The sequence below is a fragment of the Dendropsophus ebraccatus genome, chromosome 5, assembly GCF_027789765.1.
Source record: "Dendropsophus ebraccatus isolate aDenEbr1 chromosome 5, aDenEbr1.pat, whole genome shotgun sequence".
Lineage (NCBI taxonomy): Eukaryota > Metazoa > Chordata > Amphibia > Anura > Hylidae > Dendropsophus > Dendropsophus ebraccatus.
In genome coordinates, this window is record NC_091458.1 from 5,413,793 (window position 1) to 5,432,154 (window position 18,362).

The following is an 18,362-nucleotide window of genomic DNA, read 5'->3' on the forward strand; positions in this document are numbered from 1 at the left end:
AGCATGCTGTGTGTGGTAATATACAGGACTACATCTCCCCGCATGCTGTGTGTGGTAATATACAGGACTACATCTCCCAGCATAGTGTGGGGTAATATACAGGACTACATCTCCCAGCATGCTGTGTGTGGTAATATACAGGACTACATCTCCCAGCATGGTGTGTGGTAATATACAGGACTACATCTCCCAGCATGCTGTGTGTGGTAATATACAGGACTACATCTCCCAGCATGGTGTGTGGTAATATACAGGACTACATCTCCCCGCATGGTGTGTGGTAATATACAGGACTACATCTCCCAGCATGGTGTGTGTGGTAATATACAGGACTACATCTCCCAGCATGGTGTGTGGTAATATACAGGACTACATCTCCCAGCATGCTGTGTGTGGTAATATACAGGACTACATCTCCCAGCATGGTGTGTGTGGTAATATACAGGACTACATCTCCCAGCATGCTGTGTGGTATTATATACAGGACTACATCTCCCAGCATGCTGTGTGTGGTAATATACAGGACTACATCTCCCAGCATGCTGTGTGGGATAATATACAGGACTACATCTCCCAGCATGGTGTGGGGTAATATACAGGACTACATCTCCCAGCATGCTGTGTGGGGTAATATACAGGACTACATCTCCCAGCATGCTGTGTGTGGTAATATACAGGACTACATCTCCCAGCATGGTGTGTGTGGTAATATACAGGACTACATCTCCCAGCATGCTGTGTGGTATTATATACAGGACTACATCTCCCAGCATGCTGTGTGTGGTAATATACAGGACTACATCTCCCAGCATGCTGTGTGGGATAATATACAGGACTACATCTCCCAGCATGGTGTGGGGTAATATACAGGACTACATCTCCCAGCATAGTGTGTGTGTGGTAGTATACAGGACTACATCTCCCAGCATGCTGTGTGTGGTAATATACAGGACTACATCTCCCAGCATGGTGTGGGGTAATATACAGGACTACATCTCCCAGCATGGTGTGGGGTAATATACAGGACTACATCTCCCAGCATGGTGTGGGGTAATATACAGGACTACATCTCCCAGCATAGTGTGGGGTAATATACAGGACTACATCTCCCAGCATGGTGTGTGGTAATATACAGGACTACATCTCCCCGCATGGTGTGTGGTAATATACAGGACTACATCTCCCAGCATGGTGTGTGGTAATATACAGGACTACATCTCCCAGCATGGTGTGTGGTAATATACAGGACTACATCTCCCAGCATGGTGTGTGGTAATATACAGGACTACATCTCCCAGCATAGTGTGGGGTAATATACAGGACTACATCTCCCAGCATAGTGTGTGTGTGGTAGTATACAGGACTACATCTCCCAGCATGCTGTGTGTGGTAATATACATGACTACATCTCCCCGCATGCTGTGTGTGGTAATATACAGGACTACATCTCCCAGCATGGTGTGTGGTAATATACAGGACTACATCTCCCAGCATGGTGTGTGGTAATATACAGGACTACATCTCCCCGCATGGTGTGTGGTAATATACAGGACTACATCTCCCATCATGGTGTGTGGTAATATACAGGACTACATCTCCCAGCATGGTGTGTGGTAATATACAGGACTACAGTGTGTGTCTGTGTTTTTTTTTGGGGGGGGGGGTCCCGCTGGAGTTGTCTTTTAACTATTCGAGGACTGAGAAGCAGTCGTGTCTTCTCATGTAGGTTGTAGCTGACTCCTCCCACCCATGTGACTGATCACATGACTGTGACATCACTAAAGGTCCTTTACTGTCTTTAGCTGTACAATATGACTCCTCCCACATAACTGATCACATGACTGTGACATCATCAAAGGTCCTTAAGACAACCGGGATCCTCCTCCTATAGAGAGGTTAGTGATGAGAAGTGAGATTTGTATTCATTGTTATATAGTGTATATCTATAGTGTGTATTATATATAGTGTATATCTATAGTGTGTATTATATATAGTGTATATCTATAGTGTGTGTATTATATATAGTGTATATCTATAGTGTGTATTATATATAGTGTATATCTATAGTGTGTGTATTATATATAGTGTATATCTATAGTGTGTATTATATATAGTGTATATCTATAGTATTATATATAGTGTATATCTATAGTGTGTATTATATATAGTGTATATCTATAGTGTGTGTATTATATATAGTGTATATCTATAGTGTGTATTATATATAGTGTATATCTATAGTGTGTGTATTATATATAGTGTATATCTATATTGTGTGTATTATATATAGTGTATATCTATAGTGTGTATTATATATAGTGTATATCTATAGTGTGTGTATTATATATAGTGTATATCTATAGTGTGTATTATATATAGTGTATATCTATAGTGTGTATTATATATAGTGTATATCTATAGTGTGTGTATTATATATAGTGTATATCTATAGTGTGTATTATATATAGTGTATATCTATAGTGTGTGTATTATATATAGTGTATATCTATAGTGTGTGTATTATATATAGTGTATATCTATAGTGTGTGTATTATATATAGTGTATATCTATAGTGTGTGTATTATATATAGTGTATATCTATAGTGTGTATTATATATAGTGTATATCTATAGTGTGTATTATATATAGTGTATATCTATAGTGTGTGTATTATATATAGTGTATATCTATAGTGTGTGTATTATATATAGTGTACATCTATAGTGTGTATTATATATAGTGTATATCTATAGTGTGTATTATATATAGCGTATATCTATAGTGTGTGTATTATATATAGTGTATATCTATAGTGTGTATTATATATAGTGTATATATATATAGTGTGTATTATATATAGTGTATATCTATAGTGTGTGTATTATATATAGTGTATATCTATAGTGTGTGTATTATATATAGTGTATATCTATAGTGTGTATTATATATATAGTGTATATCTATAGTGTGTATTATATATATAGTGTATATCTATAGTGTGTGTATTATATATAGTGTATATCTATAGTGTGTATTATATATATATAGTGTATATCTATAGTGTGTGTATTATATATAGTGTATATCTATAGTGTGTATTATATATAGTGTGTATATCTATAGTGTGTATTATATGTAGTGTATATCTATAGTGTGTGTATTATATATATATATAGTGTATATCTATAGTGTATATTATATATAGTGTATATCTATAGTGTGTATTATATATAGTGTATATCTATAGTGTGTATTATATATAGTGTATATATATATATAGTGTGTATTATATATAGTGTATATCTATAGTGTGTGTATTATATATAGTGTATATCTATAGTGTGTGTATTATATATAGTGTATATCTATAGTGTGTGTATTATATATAGTGTATATCTATAGTGTGTATTATATATATAGTGTATATCTATAGTGTGTGTATTATATATAGTGTATATCTATAGTGTGTATTATATATATATAGTGTATATCTATAGTGTGTGTATTATATATAGTGTATATCTATAGTGTGTATTATATATAGTGTGTATATCTATAGTGTGTATTATATATAGTGTATATCTATAGTGTGTGTATTATATATATATAGTGTATATCTATAGTGTATATTATATATAGTGTATATCTATAGTGTGTATTATATATAGTGTATATCTATAGTGTGTATTATATATAGTGTATATCTATAGTGTGTGTATTATATATAGTGTATATCTATAGTGTGTGTATTATATATAGCGTATATCTATAGTGTGTGTATTATATATAGCGTATATCTATAGTGTGTGTATTATATATAGCGTATATCTATAGTGTGTGTATTATAGCGTGTGTATTATATATAGCGTGTGTATTATATATAGCGTGTGTATTATATATAGGGTATATCTATAGTGTGTGGCAGATATCTGTGCTCCCAAACCATGCCTCTCTTACATTCCCTCCCCCTCAGTTTAGACCCACTGGGGCAAACTCCTGACATCATACAATGCAGTCTCCCGGCTCGATGCTCCACTGAAAAACTAAAATTTTGCAGAGACAAGAACCACCTTGTGACTGTGGCATTTCTCTCTTTGGACCTACTCATCCAAGTGAGGGGTGAGTGGTCAGTTATCAGACGGAACCGTCGCCCCAACAAGTAATATCTTAGTGCCTCTAAGGCCCACTTTATCGCCAGACATTCCATTTCTACGATGCTGTAATTTTTCTCGGCTGGTGTGAGTTTTCTGCTCAGGTAGGTAACTGGATGTTCCTTTCCGTTCACCTCCTGTGACAGAACAGCTCCCAGCCCTACCTCTGATGATTCGTCTGCACAATAAATTCTTTCTTAAAGCTTGGCGTAATGAGGACGAGGGATCCACACAACGCCAATTTCAAAGCCTGAAAAGCGCTTTCTGCTTTTGCATTCCACCGCACCATGACTGACCCTTTACCTTTCAAAAGGTCGGTCAGGGGAGCGGACACTGTGGCGAAGTTGGGTATAAACCGCCTGTAATACCCAACAATGCCCAAGAATGCCCTGATCTGTTTGCTGCTCACAGGTTGAGGCCATCCCTGGATAGCATCGACCTTGTTGACCTGGGGCTTAATTACACCTCGTCCAATCACATACCCCAAGTAGCACGTCTCCTCCATCCCAACAGCACACTTCTTGGGGTTTGCAGTGAGGCCAGCTGCCCTTAGAGAGTCCACTACGGCCTGTACTTTGGCCAAGTGACTCTCCCAGCCATAGCTGAAGATGATAATATCATCCAGATATGCTGATGCGTATCTCCTGTGAGGCTTCAGCACTATGTCCATTAGGCGTTGGAACGTCGCGGGGGCCCTGTGAAGTCCGAACGGTAACACGACATACTGGAAAAGACCCTCAGGGGTGATGAAGGCTGTCTTTTCTTTAGCGCTCTCAGTTAGGGGTACTTGCCAGTATCCCTTGGTGAGATCAAGCGTAGTGAAATACCGAGCGCTTCCCAGTCTTTCAATAAGCTTGTCTACACGTGGCATGGGATGGGCGTCAAATTTGGAAACTTTGTTTACCTTTCTAAAATCTTTACAAAAACAAAGAGTCCCATCTGGTTTGGGAATCAGAACAATGGGACTGGCCCATTCACTTTTGGACTCTTCTATGACGCCTAACTGTAGCATGTTCCGTACCTCTTCTGCAATGGCCTGCCGACGTGCCTCAGGGACTCGGTATGGTCTTAGACGAATTTTTACCCCTGGCTCTGTGACAATGTCATGCTTGATTACAGACGTGTGCCCAGGTAATTCCGAAAACACGTCTGCATTCCTGGCTACAAATTCCCTAGCCTCTTGGCGTTGTCCTTTTGTGAGGGTTTCCGAAATTGTCACCTCCGCACCGACCACCGCAGGCGTAACTGTAGCCTTAGGGGGTAGTACAGAAGGAAGATTAGCTGGAGACCTTTCTGTAAGCAGACTCTCCCTGTCCTTCCAAGATTTCAGCAAATTGACATGGTACACCTGCTCGGGCTTCCTCCTATTAGGCTGACGTACCCTGTAGTTAACTTCCCCCACCTTCTCGATTATCTCATAGGGTCCCTGCCGCTTGGCAAAAAATTTGCTTTCCACGGTGGGAATTAGAACCAAAACCCGGTCGCCAAGGTTAAAGGTCCTTACTGTGGCGGACCCGTTGTAGACCCTTTGAGCAGCCTCCATGTGCTACTTAACAATGGGCATAATGGCCCCATCCTGTCCTGCATACCAGCAATGTGGTCTATAATACTTTTATGTGGGGGGTGGGTTCCTGCTCCCAAGTCTCCTTTGCAATATCCAGCAGGCCTCTGGGATATCTGCCATAGATCAACTCAAAGGGAGAAAACCCAGTAGAGGCCTGTGGTACCTCCCGAATGGAAAACATTAAATAGGGTAACATTACATCCCTGTCCCTCCCATCCTTGTCCACCACCTTTTTCAGCATACTCTTCAAGGTTTTATTAAACCTTTCTACTAGTCTGTCTGTCTGAGGATGGTATACAGAGGTGCGTAGCTGTTTTATGTTGAAGAGTTTACACAGTTCTCTGGTGACTTTGGACATGAAAGGGGTACCCTGATCCGTAAGGAATTCCTTGGGTAGTCCCACTCGGCAAAACATGGCAAATAGCTCCTTGGCTATCAGCTTTGCCAATGTGTGCCGCAGTGGGATGGCCTCAGGATAAAAGGTAGTATAGTCCATTACTACCAGTATATGCTGGTGCCCCCGAGCAGACCTAACCAATGGACCTACCAAGTCCATGGCGATCCTTTCAAATGGGACCTCGATGATGGGTAGAGGTATCAGCGGATTTTGAAAATGTCCCATGGGTGCATGTATTGACATTTGGGGCACGACTCACAGTAACGTTTAACCTCACTGTATACCCCTGGCCAATAGAATCGCTGCAAGATGCGATCCAGCGTTTTTGTGGTACCTAGGTGTCCACCAAGCACATGTTTATGAGCCAAGATCAGAACCGTTTGGCGATAAGGCTATGGTACCAGTAATTGCTCACAGGTCTAACCCCCCAACTTATCAACTCGGTATAGTAGGTCTTGGTCAACCATAAAGTGGGGAAATATTTGATCAGCATTGGCGTGCTGTGGCACCCCATTCACTACCACAACATTTTCCCTGGCCCGGAGCAGTGTGGGGTCCTGGAGCTGTGCGGTGCCAAAGTTGTCACGGGATACCTCCAAATCCGACAACTGTGGCCCGGTCACTGACTCCTCAGTCTCGCCTGCCGTTACCTCTAGGGGAAATACAGAATTAACATTATTTTCTTCACAGGTCACCCCTACGGCAGGTACCCCAGAGTCTGGGTCATTGGGCTCAGGGTCTAGGTCTTGTCCTCTCTGTTTGGGGGGTACTCTAGGCAGCGGGCTACCCGACCTTTGATTTCTCCGCCACAGAGTCCAGAACAAGGGGAAGTCCCGTCCCAAAATAAGGTCATGGGGCAAGTTCATGACAACCCCTACCTCATGTAGTCTCTCTCCACACGAGGTCTGGATGGCAACAGCCACGGTGGGATAGACTTTTACATCTCCATGAATACACAGGACCCCTAATGTGTGGCCCGTTACAGACCCAGGGTCGACATGGGACCCATTAATTAGTGTCACCCGACTTCCAGAGTCCAGCAGGGCCAGGACCTAGGTGGCATAGGTGGCACTCATCAACAGAGCCTGGAATGGCAGCCGTAAAAACCGGGGCTGCATAAAGGGACACCCTCCGTGCAGAGCTGCAGTCCATAGGCTCAGTTACGTGGGGGCAATTGGCTGCAATATGGCCAGGCTCCTGGCAGGACCAACAGATGGGAGCCTCCCCCTCCTCCTCCCCTTGGGTATCTCCCAGACATAGGGATTTGATCTTGCCCGGGAACTAGCAGATACCATGGGCCTTTGGGGCTTGGGGTTGGCCGGGGACTGAGAGGCCTTCTTCGTCAGAGCTTGGGTAGCCCAGTACCTCTGGTAACGCCTCTTGGTACCTCCAGCTATGGACTCTTTGAGCCCGAAGGTGTAGATCAACTCCTAAGTGGGCTAAGATCTCGGCTTTCACCGTTGCATAATCCCGGGCTTCCTGCTCGTTTAGGTCAAAGTAGGCCTGCTGTGGCTCTGCGATGAGAAAGGGGGCCAACACCTCAGCCCAGTATTGCTGCGGCAGCCTTTCGCGGGTGGCCACTATTTCGAAGCCCATCAGGAATGCCTCTACGTCATCCTCGGACGTCATCTTTGTCATGGCTTTCCAGACTTCCCTCCTGGCGTCATGTTCCGGCATCGCTGCACCCAGCTTTTGTTGTGCAGCCGCTAGTGCTGTCATCTGCTGTGCTAGCAGTCTGTTAGTTTCTTGCTGCTGTAAGTTGGACTGAACCAGCTGCTTAATTAGCTCCTCCATGGTTGTGGCTTTTTGCTTCAGCGCACCATACCTGCTCCGAGCCACCATATGTGGGGAATAGCTCTGATCGATCCTAGGTAGCAGTGCAGTAAGCAGGGACACAGACAGGGTAACGTCCAATTTAAATGTTTTTATTTCACACTTAGCGTCACATGACTATACATGGGACCAGCTATCCAGCCCACGGGTACAAATAAAGTATGGTGTGGCCCATGCAATCCCTTCAGTATTCCAGCAGACAGTTCTCCAGGTCTGGCCCCACTCAGCACTGCAGTGAGCTTCTTTTTAAGGCCCTGATGACCCCCAGCTGTGGGCTATGGAAGCCCAGGACCAAAGTCCGGGTGGAGTGAGCGTCCCACTGCCAACCTCACTCACTCCAGAAAAAGCAGGTCCCAGTACGTATTTTTACCATCTGTCTATGTTAGCTATGGCCAACACAGACAACCAGGCTATCAATCCTGCTTTACCTGTGTCTGGGTTAACCCCTTGGTTCCCAGAGACACACCCAGGGCTTACCAGACACAGTTTAACCACTTCAGTGGCAGATATCTGTGCTCCCAAACCATGCCTCTCTTACAATATATATATATATATATATATATATATATATATATATATATATATATTAGTATTGTATTTATATATCTAGTGTGTTAGTCTTAGTTGTCCCGGCTGTGGGTTTCTCCTCCTCAGTTGTCCCGGCTGGGGGTTTCTCCTCCTCAGTTGTCCCGGCTGTGGGTTTCTCCTCCTCAGTTGTCCCGGCTGTGGGTTTCTCCTCCTCAGTTGTCCCGGCTGGGGGTTTCTCCTCCTCAGTTGTCCCGGCTGGGGGTTTCTCCTCCTCAGTTGTCCCGGCTGGGGGTTTCTCCTCCTCAGTTGTCCCGGCTGGGGGTTTCTCCTCCTCAGTTGTCCCGGCTGGGGGTTTCTCCTCCTCAGTTGTCCCTTTGGTTGTTGTTCCTTTGGTGTTTGTGGTCTTCCCTTAGTCTCCTCACTGCTCTTACTGAGGGAAGGAGCTTGTTGTATCTGGAGATACACTGCCCCATCCATCCTTCCTTCCATACGCTGCTGGTATCTGTAGACGACTCTTTACAAAATGCACCAATACAAAATGTTTGGAGGAGCTGAAACTCAGTTTTGTCCCCCATGACAGCCCCGAAGCAAGAATGATGTGGGGAAGATGGGGAGGGGGACACAATCCCAGCTGTAGCGTCTGCAAACCTGGTCAAGACCCCCAGGAAACGTCTGACCTTTGTGACTGCAAACTGCACCAAATAGGAACCTCTCTTCTTCTATTTTACAAATCTTTATATCATGGAATAAACTGGGGATAATTATCAGGTACATGAGACGTCTGTAAATCCTCTATAGGCGGATGGGATGGAGCTGTATACTATATATCTAATCACACATAGTTCCACATAGTGATATATAACACTGTACCCACCTGTAACCAGACGTTTTTCTTGACAGACGATGGTCAGTGACCCCCTAAGGCTGGAGAAGGCGGGAGACATGATGGCGGCCAGGATATTAGATCTCACCCTAGAGATAATCCACCTGATCACCGGAGAGGTGAGCCATGCGTCACATCCCCTCCCTCTTATCCCTATAGATAATACAGGGAGATGACTGGAGAGGGGAAGGATTGTTAGACTCTCTGTAGTGATCAGTGTCTCACCATACACAGGATTACACAGTAGTGAAGAAGTGGTGTGGTGAGTGTGTGGCGCCCCCTGTGTCAGGAGGCTGGAGCAGCAGCCCCATCACAGATCCTCCACCTCCATCACTGATCCATGAGCAGAAGATCCTAGAACTGACCATCAGGATGACTGAGCTCCTGACTGGAGAGGTGAGCAATGCTGCTGGGAATGCTGGGACATATAACACCAAGGTGGGAGGTGTCTGGAGGATGACGCCATCATTGTGTGTGTCAGGTTCCTATAAGGTGTCAGGACGTCACCGTCTATTTCTCCATGGAGGAGTGGGAGTATGTAGAAGGACACAAGGATGTGTACAAGGAGGCCATGATGGAGGATCAGCCGCCCCTTCTCATCAATGACCCCCCAAGGCTGGAGAAGGCGGGAGACATGATGGCGGCCAGGATATTAGAGCTCACCCTAGAGATAATCCACCTGATCACCGGAGAGGTGAGCCATGCGTCACATCCCCTCCCTCTTATCCCTATAGATAATACAGGGAGATGACTGGAGAGGGGAAGGATTGTTAGACTCTCTGTAGTGATCAGTGTCTCACCATACACAGGATTACACAGTAGTGAAGAAGTGGTGTGGTGAGTGTGTGGCGCCCCCTGTGTCAGGAGGCTGGAGCAGCAGCCCCATCACAGATCCTCCACCTCCATCACTGATCCATGAGCAGAAGATCCTAGAACTGACCACCAGGATGACTGAGCTCCTGACTGGAGAGGTGAGCAATGCTGCTGGGAATGCTGGGACATATAACACCAAGGTGGGAGGTGTCTGGAGGATGACGACATCATTGTGTGTGTCAGGTTCCTATAAGGTGTCAGGACGTCACCGTCTATTTCTCCATGGAGGAGTGGGAGTATGTAGAAGGACACAAGGATCTGTACAAGGAGGTCATGATGGAGGATCAGCCGCCCCTCACATCACCGGGTAAGAGGAGACCTACTGATTATAGAGGAGACCAGGGGTGAGGGGCACCGAGACCCCCATCATCCCTCATCACATATACACAATGTACTCAGTCCCTGTGTCTTCCCTACAGATGGATCCAGGAGGAGAAATCCAGCAGAGAGATGTCCCCGTCCTCTGTATTCCCAGGACTGTCCGGAGGGAAATTACAGGATTAAAGAGGAAGAAGAAGAAGAAGAAGAGAGGATGAGGAGCGATCCCCGGTGTATGAGTGAGGTGAAGGAGGAGGAGACGCCGGGAGCTGCTACCCCAGGTATGGTATAATGGAGGTGACAGGGATATAAGGGGGGGCTCCACCTTACAGCTACATTACAGTAACCCTTCAGCCCCCCCCCCCCCGTGTATATATGTATAGTGCAGTATAGTGAGGGAGGTGACAGGGATATAAGGGGGCGCTCCACCTTACAGCTACATTACAGTAACCCTTCAGGCCCCCCCTGTGTATATATGTATAGTGAGGGAGGTGACAGGTATATAAGGGGGGGCTCCACCTTACAGCTACATTACAGTAACCCTTCAGGCCCCGGTGACCCCCTGTGTATATATGTATAGTGCAGTATAGTGAGGGAGGTTACAGGGCTATAAGGGGGGGCTCCACCTTACAGCTACATTACAGTAACCCTTCAGCCCCCCCCCCCCCCGTGTATATATGTATAGTGAGGGAGGTGACAGGGATATAAGGGGGGGCTCCACCTTACAGCTACATTACAGTAACCCTTCAGGCCCCCCCCCCCCCCCTGTGTATATATGTATAGTGCAGTATAGTGAGGGGGGTGACAGGGATATAAGGGGGGGGCTCCACCTTACAGCTACATTACAGTAACCCTTCAGGCCCCGGTGACCCCCTGTGTATATGGGAGGTGACCCCCGCTGCTATGTATAGTGCAGTATGGGAAGCTCTACTTACTGGGCCCTGGGGCAGTAAAGCGGTGACTGCTCCTCTGATGCTCCAGATAGGGTGTTAGGACTATATGACATGATGTGGCTGATTATCGCTCTGTGTAATAAAGACAACAGTGATCGCTGTGGTTGCAGCACCTGGGGTAGAAGTGGCCCCAACTCTCGGCCCCCAGACACTGCCGCTCTGTCTCCACGTGTTGCTGCTCTCTGGAGGGGGAATTAAGGTGTGGTGCACCCCAATGGGGAATCAGTCCAAAGAGTCAGCTGTCACAGTAAACATGCCATAGACTTGTATTGAGTTTCCATACAAGTCTATAGGAATGACCTAGCAGTTTCTTCCTAGACATAACATTGAAAAGGTCAACATGTCTGTTTTTTACCTCTAAAAACTGTTCTCTACAGACATTGGAAAAGCAGCACCCTCCAAACCTCCCGTGTCATAGTCCGGCTTACCCTGCAGGGTCCGCTGCGACCACAGTCAACACCTTATAATAGACATAGGAAATAAAGTGATGGCCTTCCAGTATAGCGAATGTCCCTCACTCCTGGGCATTACACTGTGATGGACAGACTGATGATATTACATCTACTGTGTGTAATATACAGCAACATGTATCCCCCATATAACTAGTATAAATGACCACAGCCACAGGGGTAATCAACAACTAAACAGGCAGGTACCATACAAACCAGAGGGCGAGATTCAGCCAAAATACAACAAGCTGATTAATATCTGTAACATGGAAGAAAAAATCTGCATATAAACCACATAAAAGCAGACGGCCAATGAAAGCCAAGCCCGCCCCCTATATGTATCTACTCATAGAAATGCAAAAAACATGGAGGTTTAGATGCCGTATCCTCCAGACCCAGAGGGGAGGAGGCGGAAAATGAATATAAAGGAGGGAGCGATGATCAGGATCTATGCGTTTCCATGGTGGGTAAAAAAAATAATAATAAGCTAATCATTTTTATTTCAAACAGAGAATCCCAGTGATGCGGCTGACGGAAACTCTGAATTATCATTAAATTATAAAGTAGAAGATGAAGAAGTGGAGCAGCACTTCTCAGGAGAAACCCGCCGGGACCTTACTGTACATCCAGGAGGTCACAGGACAGATCTATCATATAATCCCCCTAATCATGAGGAACCTTCTCCTGACCCATCACAGGTTGTTACCACAAGGACAGATCAGACAGACCGGAAAAGGTTTCATTGTGGTGAATGTGGGAAAGAGTTTACAAAAAACTCAGATCTCGTAACACACAGAAGAAGTCACACAGGGAAGAAGTATTCATGTTCACTATGTGGGAAATGTTTTACAGATGAGTCTGAGCTTGTGTCACATGAGAGACTGCACACAGCGGAATATCCATATTCATGTTCAGAATGTGGGGAACGTTTTGCTCAAAAAGCTGTTCTTGTTAAACATCAGGAATCTCACACAGAAAAGGGTCCATATCCGTGTCCTCAATGTGGGAAATATTTTAGATCTAAAACCAGTCTTTACACACATGAAATACGTCACATAAAAGAGAAGTCATATTCATGTTTAGAATGTGGGAAACGTTTTATAGAAAAATCGGAGCTTGCGTCTCACAAGGCAACTCACACAAAAGAAAAGTCTTATCCATGTGCTGAATGTGGGAAATCTTTTACAAAAAAATCAGAGCTTTCGTCTCATAAGGCAATTCACATAAGAGACAAGTCTTTTCCATGTTCTGAATGTGGGAAATATTATATATCAAAATCAAGTCTTGTTGCACATGGGAAAAGTCACACAAGAGAGAAGCAACATTCATGTTCAGAATGTGGTAAATGTTTTACAACTAAAGCGTATTTAAATACTCATAAGAGAATCCACACTGGAGAGAAGCCATATGCATGTCCAGAATGTAAGAAATGTTTTTCAAATAAATCGTATCTTGTTCTGCATAAGAGAAGTCACACAGGAGAAAAGCCATACTCATGTTGTGAATGTGGAAAATCATTTTCAAGTAAATCAAGTCTTGTAATGCATGAAAGAACTCACACAGGAGAAAAGCCATATACATGTTCTGAATGTGGGAAATTTTTTATATCTAAAGCTAATCTGGAAACGCATCGGAGAAGTCACACAGGAGAGAAAACACATTCTTGTTCAGAATGTGGGAAATATTTTTCATGTAAATCAAGTCTTGTTAGACATCAGATAATTCACATAGGAGAGAAGCCCTATTCATGTTCAGAATGTGGGAAATGCTTTGCATATAAATCACATCTTGTTGCTCATCAGAAAGTTCACGTAGAAGAGAAGAGGCCATGACATTCTTTATGGGGAAAATTATTTAAAAAGAAATTAAATGTTGAATCCACAAAATGAAGAGACTGTATATACCTGGATGTCGTGTCCAAGAGGATAAGCTCCTTCTAGAGAGATCCGGGATACAAACTCTGTGAGGAAAGGAGTGAGGAGGCGTTGACAGGAGAGGAGAGAGATGATTGAACAGGGCTGGAGTTCAGGTTAGAACCTTCGGCATTTGACTCCTGCTGCCTTCCCGTTCCATGGGGAAGATGGAGACAGCCCGAGTACCACCTGGAAAACAGGGATACAGCCTATGTCCCAGGCGGTACTCAGGCTGTCTCCACCTTTCCCATTGAACGGGAAGGCAGCGGGAGTCAAATGCCGAAGGTTCGAGTTCGAACGATCATCTCTTCAGGAGAGCAGGAAATTACCAACAGGAGAGAAATCTGAGAGGAAGAGACTGATGCAAAGTGACAGCGGAGGAAAAAGTCACAGGAGGAAGAGGGAGGAGGGAGAGGAAGGAGAAGGGAGAGGAAGAGACTGAAGCAAAGTGACAGCGGAGGCAAAAGTCACAGGAGGAAAAGGGAGAAGAGGAGGAGGAAGATGGAGAAGAGGAAGGAGAAGGGAGAGGAAGAGACTGAAGCAAAGTGACAGCGGAGGCTAAAGTCACAGGAGGAAGAGGAGGAGGAAGAGGAGGGAGAGGAAGGAGAAGGGAGAGGAAGAGACTGAAGTAAAGTGACAGCGGAGGCAAAAGTCACAGGATGAAGAGGGAGAAGAGGAGTATTGAAGAGACTGAAGCAAAGTGACAGCGGAGGCAAAAGTCACAGGAGGGGGAAGAGGGAGAAGAGGAGGGAGAGGAAAGAGAAGGGAGAGGAAGAGACTAAAGCAAAGTGACAGCCGAGGCAAAAGTCACAGGAGGGAGAGGAGGAGGAAGAGACTGAAGCAAAGTGACAGCGGAGGCAAAAGTCACAGGAGGAAGAGGAGGAAGAGACAGAAACAAAGTGACAGTGGAGGAAAAATTTATAGGAGGGAGAGGAAGGAGAAGGGAGAGGAAGAGACTGAAGTAAAGTGACAGCGGAGGCAAAAGTCACAGGAGGAAGAGGAAGAAGAGGAGGGAGAGGAAGGAGAAGGGAGAGGAAGAGACTGAAGCAAAGTGACAGCGGAGGCAAAAGTCACAGGAGGAAGAGACTGAAGCAAAGTGACAGCGGAGGCAAAAGTCACAGGAGGAAGAGGGAGAAGAGGAGGAGGAAGAGGGAGAAGAGGAGGAGGGAGAGGGACAGGAGAGCAATCTGCTTAATTTTATTATTATATGCTTCTCCCCATACGTTATTCTGGACTCTATGTGTGACTACAGGCTTTATATACAAACACACACACACACACACACACACACACATATATGTATACACACACACATACACATCACTGTAGGTTTTTTACACTTTGACCAAATAAAGACAATGTTTATCTATAAATCTTTTTCTATTTTCCATACAATTTTCTTTCCTCCATGACTTGGTTCTCCCTCTGGGTAGAGGGGACGTTATACTGTGATTGTTGGTTATATCTCTCTTCCAGACACTCCGCGTACCAGGGAATTATCGGCTTTCAGTGTAACCTAACAACCCAGCAGTAGTATATAGTAGTAGTATATATAATGGTAGATATTAGTAGTATATATATAATAGTATATAGTAGTAGTACATATAGTATATATTTATAGTAGTATATATAATGGTATGATGAGGTAAGAGAAAACAAGTTCCGCACTCACCGGATCCGATGCAATCAGGCAAATCTTTATTGTGTGGACTTACACATAGCGGGGAGGGGATGGAATAGGGTGCTCAAAGCGCCTCTTGCAGCGACGGCCGTTTCAGGCTATACCAGCCTATCTTCTAGCCTAAAAGTACTCTGATTTGCCTGATTGCATCGGATCCGGTGAGTGCGGAACTTCTTTTCTCTTACCTCAACATTGACTGTTTGCTGGCTTCTGCTCCGAGCACCCCGGGAATACGGCATCGTTATATGTAGCCTCCTATACGGCAATATATCCACCTTCATGTACTAGGGCATATTATTTACCGCTGTGCTGGTTACCTGTTTTTTCTTTGTGGCAAATATATAAGTATATATATTGTAGTAGTAGTAGTAGTAGTATGTAATCACTTTTTGGGGCTCCGCTGGGAGAATCCTTCCTCCTCCTCTAATGGCATAGACAGTGCAGCAGTGATTGCAGCAGATCGGTGGTTTTCTCTCCAGTGTCGGTGCCGCAGTGTGATATATATCACTGCGGATACAGATGGAGTGAGCACATTAGTCATGTATGTAACATACAGTGGTTGTAACAGATTTTTTTGGGATTCCTTTCAGGTTGATGAGAACATAAGCAGGGACACCTGTTAGGGGATCAGCGCACTGTCCATACAGGCCACCACTCAGGAGCTATAGAAGCAGGGACCTGATAGGAGTCCCTGTACACTGAGCAGGGAGCCATAAACTGTACAGCTCGCTGTTTAGCAGCATCAGCACAGGGCTTACCCAGGCAAATGCCAGAGCCCAAGTGCCTCCAGGGGCCCAAAGAGAGAGGGGGGCCCAGAAAGAGAGAGGAGCCCGGTGTGCTGATGTTCAGCCTGATCACTGTAGTGCAGGGTGAGGGGCTGGACATCAGAAGACACAGGAGACGGAGACAGACCTGGAGCGACTGTTAGTGGTGTGTCAATTGATTGTGCATAGAGGATGGATGGATGTATGAGGGGCCCGCTGAGGCTCTGTCACCCGAGGGCCCGATAAAACTTGCAGCCGGCCCTGCTGTGCAGTTATAGGGGACCTTCCATCGAGATTGTAAACAAAGGATCCAGGGAGCAAATCGAGAGTAAAATACAAGAGAAAACCCCCTCAAGGCTCGGCCCACAACCAGAGAGCGCAGGCTCAAGGCTCGGACCACAACCAGAGAGCGCAGGCTCAAGGCTCAGCCCACAATCAAAAAATGCAGGCTCAAGACTCGGCCCACATCCAGAGCGCGCAGGCTCAAGGCTCGGCCCACATCCAGAGAGCGCAGGCTCAAGGCTCGGCCCACATCCAGAGAGCGCAGGCTCAAGGCTCGGCCCACATCCAGAGAGCGCAGGCTCAAGGCTCGGCCCACCTACAGAGAGCGCAGGCTCAAGGCTCGGCCCACCTACAGAGCGCAGGCTCAAGGCTCGGCCCACCTACAGAGAGCGCAGGCTCAAGGCTTGGCCCACAACCAGAGAGCCCAGGCTCAAGGCTCGGCCCACAACCAGAGAGCACAGGCTCAAGGCTCGGCCCACAACAAGAAAGCGCAGACTCAAGGCTCGGCCCGCAAAATAAAACGCAGACTAAAGGCTCGTCCCACAACAGAAGAGCGCAAGCTCAAGGCTCGGTCCACAACCAGAGAGCGCAGGCTCAAGGCTTGGCCCACAACCAGAGAGCGCAGGCTCAAGGCTCGGCCCACAACCAGAGAGCACAGGCTCAAGGCTCGGCCCACAACAAGAAAGCGCAGACTCAAGGCTCGGCCCGCAACCAGAGAGCGCAGGCTCAAGGCTCGGCCCACAACCAGAGAGCGCAGGCTCAAGGCTCGCCCCACATCCATAGAGCGCAGGCTCAAGGCTCGGCCCACATCCAGATAGCGCAGGTGTAACTCTTCCTTAATGGAGGAATTTGGGCAAAAAACAGGTGACTCGCTCAATCTGCTGAGTAATGTTGGATAAGGAAGGAACCTTAAGGGTAAAAGGCAACTAAGTCCTAAAAGATAGCACGATCTGGTTCAGTGGCTCCTAATGCCTGGACACACTCCTGCGTATAACAGATGTAACAGCTCCTAGGAAGCACCTTGAGTGCACAGTTATTTTAATTCAACCAAAGATAAGAACTCAAAACGGAGCCTTGCATGGTGATCCAGGACAAGTCCCAGATCCCACTTGGAAGCTGGATCCATGACAGTCGCTTTAATCCTCTGCGTAGCTGTAATAAATCTCATGTACTTTGACGGTAGCAGCTTTAGCCCATTCTCAAACCCATCCTGGAGAAATCGAAGGATCGCCTCAGTTGAGGGTGATATGGAAGGTTTGATCCTTCTCACACCAGGATAGAAAACCTTCTTGAACCTCCGAAAGGTTCTATTTGTGGCTTCTGCATTTAATAGCAGAAGCATGTTGACCACCGATTCTGAAGAGCCTGAGCTCATCAGTAGGGGCCTGTCAGGATTAATGAGACCTGATCCTGTATTGTCTTTTTACAAAAACTTCTACTGGTTATCGTCCCCAGTAGTTTTAGGGAGTTAAAACCACGCATTCTGGTTTTACTCAAAATGGCCATGGGACCAATATAATATCTGGTGATTTGCCAGAACATCTTCTTGTCCAGAGACCATTCCATTATATCATGGCTTTAGCCTTTTACATTAAGGCGTTGCAAATTCCCTTGTTGCTGGATAGATCTCTTGGTCCATGCAAAAAAATAACAGTAAATGCTGCTGATCACCTGCCCCAATGCACCATTGTAGATGGGTTCTGGATCTTACTCCGATAGCTTCCTCACAGATGGATATGCACCACTGTAGATGGGTTCTGGATCTTACTCCG

The 18,362-nt window shown here is 45.6% G+C and overlaps 1 protein-coding gene and 1 long non-coding RNA gene across 2 annotated transcripts; both read left to right on the forward strand.

Moving 5' to 3' along the window:
- Positions 1-1,846: 1,846 nt before the first annotated feature.
- Positions 1,847-9,471, forward strand: LOC138793360 (uncharacterized). The gene is made up of 3 exons (XR_011363245.1): positions 1,847-1,895; positions 3,975-4,120; positions 9,375-9,471. It is a non-coding gene; the product is annotated as an uncharacterized lncRNA (long non-coding RNA).
- A 406-nt stretch (positions 9,472-9,877) lies between these two features.
- Positions 9,878-14,038, forward strand: LOC138793974 (zinc finger protein ZFP2-like). The gene is made up of 4 exons (XM_069972738.1): positions 9,878-10,051; positions 10,167-10,194; positions 10,650-10,829; positions 12,461-14,038. Exons 1-4 carry the CDS (start codon positions 9,878-9,880, stop codon positions 13,780-13,782), a joined length of 1,704 nt encoding a protein of 567 aa, XP_069828839.1. The 3' UTR covers positions 13,783-14,038.
- Positions 14,039-18,362: the final 4,324 nt, after the last annotated feature.